The following is a 4,948-nucleotide window of genomic DNA, read 5'->3' on the forward strand; positions in this document are numbered from 1 at the left end:
TGCTGAAATGACATTCATGACACTCTGAGAAACAAATGGTGTTCCAAAAACTTAACAAACAACTTTTTCGGAGCACATATTTTATTTTCTTACATAGCACCACCTTCACCCAAAATTATAAGAATGCAAAAATAACTGAGTTTTCAGTACTTTAAAAATTTATTGTTTACTCAGGGTTTTTTTTAGGGGTTATTGTTTACTCAGGTGCGAGCTAAAACTCCCTGTCCCCAGGCCCACTTGCCACAGAGGCAGAGCCATCAGCCCATCACACATTTCTCAAAAAAAAAAAAAATCAGCCCATCACACGACCAGACTACTTCACTTGCACCCCTCAGCAGAAGTAAAAAATTCCAGAGGTGCCCCTAGCTTATCCCCCGTAGCACAGCCGGCAGGAGCCTCCCACCCACGTCATCGCCCACCCCACACGACTGCAGCTCCCTCCCCAAAGCCCCGAGCCCGACACCGCGAGGCGGAGATTCCCAGATCGGCCGCGATGCCCGCGCCGGCGGCGCTAGCCCTCGCGGCGTCCCTGCTGCTCGCCGCCGCGTCCATCTGCGCGGAGGCCGTGTGGCTCGACATGCCGCAGACCGGGACCAAGTGCGTGTCGGAGGAGATCCAGGCCAACGTGGTGGTGCTCGCCGACTACGCCCTCATGTACGAGTCCCACCCCTCCGCCCACCCCACCATCGCCGTCAAGGTAACCTATCCCTGCCTGCCTGCCCGTCTCGTACTCCATACAGATAGATTCTACTGTGCGATGGATTGTTTTCATTTATCTTGGATCGACGAATCAAGTTGATTACGCGGTAGATTTGTGCGTCGGAGGGAGAAGCAGTTTAGAGGTCCTGGTTTTGCTGGGAGCTGCGGCTGCCGCAGCACCCAGATTTATGGTTAATTGGAACTGGAGCTAGTGTGAATGATGTCGCAGTGCTCATATGGTTCAGTCTATTCGGATATGTTTTTCATTGTGCGATATGACGACAGTGGGATGAATGATGGTTCTAGAATATCTGGCTGTTATTTTTTAACAAGATTTGCTCGACTCTTTAAGTCGGTGACGCGGTGGTGCTCGGTCTGATGAGATCACTAGATTTATCTGGTTAATGGTCTGATGAGATCACTAGATGTATCTGGTTAACTGAACCATGCTGATTCGGTGATTCCTTCTGTCTAAAGTCATGGTGGTTTCCTTCCAGGACATCACTCGCCGCAGCATATATATAAACCGGCTGATTCGGCTCACAGGATTCGGAATTTGCTTTTCTACTGACTTATTTATTTATAAGATCCCATGGGTGTGAGGCGCAAAAGGTGACTAATAAAAATGCATCGTTGCAAAAGGAATGACAGAGCAAATTAAATAAAGGGCAGACTTAATGTGCAAGCTTGCAAACAAGTAGACATTAATTTGATGCTACTTTATGTGGACATATATGTCGAATCTTATAACTCTAGTTATGTGAAGAGAATGTTTATTTCGTGATCAGATATATTGCATCCATGGTCCATTGTTTGTCACTATAACTGAAAAGTATCTAAAAGCATGATCAGATATTTTACCCATATTTTTTGTTGTGATTGGAAAATTTACTTTGATTTGTGCTACATGTTGAACAGTACTTAGTCCTGCAGCTGATGAATGAATGTTAGCTTTTTATCATTAAGAACTTGGCCAGCTTTTGTTTTTTAGTTTTGCCTCATCAAGACAATTTGCAGTACAATAGTGGAGGAATTAGTCCTATAGTCCAACTGTGTGAGCTTAAGAATTTGCTTGATTTGCACTCTCCTTTGTTACAGTTCTGTAAATGCTTGTGCTTTCTGCAGGTTACTTCACCATATGGGTACACCTTACATGAAAGTGGAAATGTTACAGTTGGTCAATTTGCATTCACAACCTCAGAAGCTGGAAACTTCCTTGCTTGCTTCTGGATAGATAGTGCAGAGAAAGGATCAGGAGTGTCTGTAAATCTTGATTGGAAAACTGGAATTGCAACAAAGGATTGGGATGCTATTGCTAAGAAGGAAAAAATAGAGGTAGGCTATGAATTGCCAGACCACCGATCAGTCAGGTCCCGCTGGGCTCCAGTTTCATGTATTGCTCATGTCTCTAATTGTGTGCAATATGAATATTTTCCATGCAGGGCGTAGAACTAGAGCTTAGGAAGCTTGAAGTGGCTGTACAGTCGATCCATCAGAACATGGTATACCTCAAAGCAAGGCAAGTCTTCCACATTTGACATAAGTTTCAGGCAATATCGTTTGTTGCTTGAACTGAGGCTTTTAACTTTCTAAAGCTTTTGGTGAATGACTGGCGTCCGCTAGAAAATGGTTAATACTTGTCCTGAAATAACTTGACATGAAAAAATGTCGAACACTTGTCGTGCAAGACTTTAAGTTGGCGGTACAGCCAGTGACTGCCTTGATCTGTCCATGCAGGGAAGCGGAGATGAGGGAGGTGAGCGAGAAAACAAACGGCAGGGTTGCTTGGTTCAGCATCATGTCGCTGGGTGTCTGCGTTGTGGTGTCAGTTTTGCAGTTGTGGCACCTTCAAGGGTACTTCAGGAAAAAGAAGCTCATCTAGATTAAGCCCGCTCGATGTTGCGCATTAGCCCAGATTGTTGTTCACCTTGTGGGGGGAAAGATAGGGTTATTTCTTCATGTTTGGTTCGAACAATTCACGCTAGTGGAGAACTCATAGCATGTACTGTACTCAATGTAACAATGATCCATTTTAGCCGTGTTGTATTAATGATAGGTTGGAGTGTTCTTTCTATCTTCACTTTGGTCTTGTCCATCTTTTGTATCATTGATACCTCCTTCCTCTCGATGATGACCAGTCGGCGACTGATTGGAATGTAAGCCGCGGAATTAGTAGCGTACTGGTACCTCTTTAACAAACTGTATTAATCGGTGATGCTGTGAGCACTCTTGTAAAGAAATCAGATTGCTGGCTTTGTAAGCACCGGCCAAATACGAGTAAGCATTTCAGTACTGTTATTATTATTGTTATCTTGTTATTCGCATGATGTCACCTTGTACGTTTATGGTAATCTTCCTCTATTTTTTATCTTCGTTTGCTTCATTCTGCTTGCTTGTTTCTAGCTAACCTTGCTTTCCGACTCCACAGGCAAAGATAAGAAATGTGAGTGTCAGCGTCCCCGCGACGGCCACCGACCCGATGGACCCACACGCCAGCGGCTCGCAGGACTCGCCGATGGCCAAGCGGCTGCCACGAGCTCGGAGGCCCAACCCACGCAACACTGGGCCGGAATGGACCCAGTGAGGCCCGGTACCCGCAGCGCCTACTTATGCAGCCTTCCGCGCCTGGCTGCGCCATCCAGTGGATCAGAAGGCACGGCGGCACCGATCCCCCTTTCCCCTCTCGCTCAAGAACCCTAGCTACCAATCCCCAATTCGTGTACTCTCTGTAACTGATTGAACCTTGATAATCCTCCTTCTGCTATACAATCCGATCCCTGCTCTTACACGTGGTATCAGAGACCACTCCACCTCCCTTCTTCTCCGCCACTCTGGCCCAAATCGTCGAGACTCGGCGCGTGCGACAGGCGAGATCGCAGCTGGTAGCCATGGATCCATCGATTGAGGCTTTCCTCGATCGCCTCGACAACACCCTGAAGGCCCAGAACAAGGTCATCGCCGAGATACAGGCGTCTATAGCCAAGATCGACGAGCTCGTCAATTGGCGTCCCGATCTGGAGAAGCACGTCACCGATCTGGGCGATGCGGTGGCCGCTCTCCAGCTCGCGCAGCCAGCGCCGACCAAGGAGATCGAGGGCAATCGAGCGCCAGCACCACCAGCGACGACCGGCGCCCACATCGGGGCCGGTACCGGCGCGGTCGACGCTCCCCAAGGGCCCACAGGCCACGGCGTCTTCAACCTACCACGAGGGCCCCCGGCGGCGTCGTTTTAGACGCCGCCCCCGCCCCCGGCATCTGGTCAGTTCAACGCCTTGGCGGCTTCACCTTCCCCTTTGTCCCCGTTCGCACATGCGAGTCAGTTGCTATCGGGCTTGGGTCAAACCCATCCCTCGATCTTGTTTCCGCAGTTCACAGGAGATAATCCTAATCTGTGGAAGACGCTTTGTGAACAGTATTTTCAGATGTTTGGTATCATGCAGTCGTTTTGGGTTCCCATGGCCGCGCTGAATTTTTCGGGGGCAGCTTCTGTGTGGCTACAGTCCATCCAGAAACGATTGGGCGATTTCGATTGGGATTCATTCACTACATTACTCTGCACTCGTTTTGGGCGTGATCGACATCAAACACTGATCGGGCAGTTCTACACTGTCCGCCAAACATCTTCTGTAGCACACTATATAGAGCAGTTCGAATTGATTATAAACCATTTATCATCCTATTCTGACTCCATTCACCCGTTCTATTTTTTGACCCGGTTTGTCGAGGGCCTACGGAAGGATATCCGGGTAGTGGTGCTAGTACAGCGCCCACCGGACCTGGATACAGCTTGTGCGCTGGCCCTGCTTCAGGAGGAAGTGGCCGACGGCGTGTTTGGCAGCCTAACAAGACCACCAGAGCCTGCTTCGCACGCGGCCACACCGCTGCCGTTACCTCCACCACCGCCTCGTCCTGTGATGGCAGCACCGGCGACAGACCGGCGCGGCACTGACGCAGCACGCGCGGACACAACCAAGATAAAGGCGCTAAGGGATTATCGTCGTGCTCGCGGGCTGTGCTTCAAGTGCGGCGAGCGGTGGGGGCAGGATCACGTCTGCCCCACATCTGTTCAGCTCCACGTAGTTGAAGAGATGCTTGAGATGTTCGGCGTCGAGACCAGCACCGACACTGAAGAGGAAGTGCAACAAGTTCATGCCATCTCACGGCCAGCTCTAGATGGCGGTGTGTCTCCAAAGGCATTCTAGCTGTTGGCTACTATGCAAGACCAGGAGGTGCTCATACTTGTGGACAG

The 4,948-nt window shown here is 49.4% G+C and overlaps 1 protein-coding gene across 1 annotated transcript; it reads left to right on the forward strand.

Moving 5' to 3' along the window:
• Nucleotides 1–387: 387 nt before the first annotated feature.
• LOC119323598 (transmembrane emp24 domain-containing protein p24delta3-like) lies at nucleotides 388–2,806 on the forward strand. The gene is made up of 4 exons (XM_037597291.1): nucleotides 388–697; nucleotides 1,825–2,034; nucleotides 2,142–2,218; nucleotides 2,437–2,806. Exons 1-4 carry the CDS (start codon nucleotides 494–496, stop codon nucleotides 2,579–2,581), a joined length of 636 nt encoding a protein of 211 aa, XP_037453188.1. The 5' UTR covers nucleotides 388–493; the 3' UTR covers nucleotides 2,582–2,806.
• Nucleotides 2,807–4,948: the final 2,142 nt, after the last annotated feature.

The sequence above is a fragment of the Triticum dicoccoides genome, chromosome 6B (assembly GCF_002162155.2).
Source record: "Triticum dicoccoides isolate Atlit2015 ecotype Zavitan chromosome 6B, WEW_v2.0, whole genome shotgun sequence".
Taxonomy (NCBI): domain Eukaryota; kingdom Viridiplantae; phylum Streptophyta; class Magnoliopsida; order Poales; family Poaceae; genus Triticum; species Triticum dicoccoides.

Coding starts and splice junctions, on each gene's coding strand:
- LOC119323598 (XM_037597291.1), top strand. CDS start 494: ATGCCCGCGCCGGCGGCGCTAGCCCTCGCGGCGTCCCTGCTGCTCGCC. Junction 698..1,824: donor ACCCCACCATCGCCGTCAAG/GTAACCTATCCC, acceptor TGCTTTCTGCAG/GTTACTTCACCATATGGGTA. Junction 2,219..2,436: donor ATGGTATACCTCAAAGCAAG/GCAAGTCTTCCA, acceptor CTGTCCATGCAG/GGAAGCGGAGATGAGGGAGG.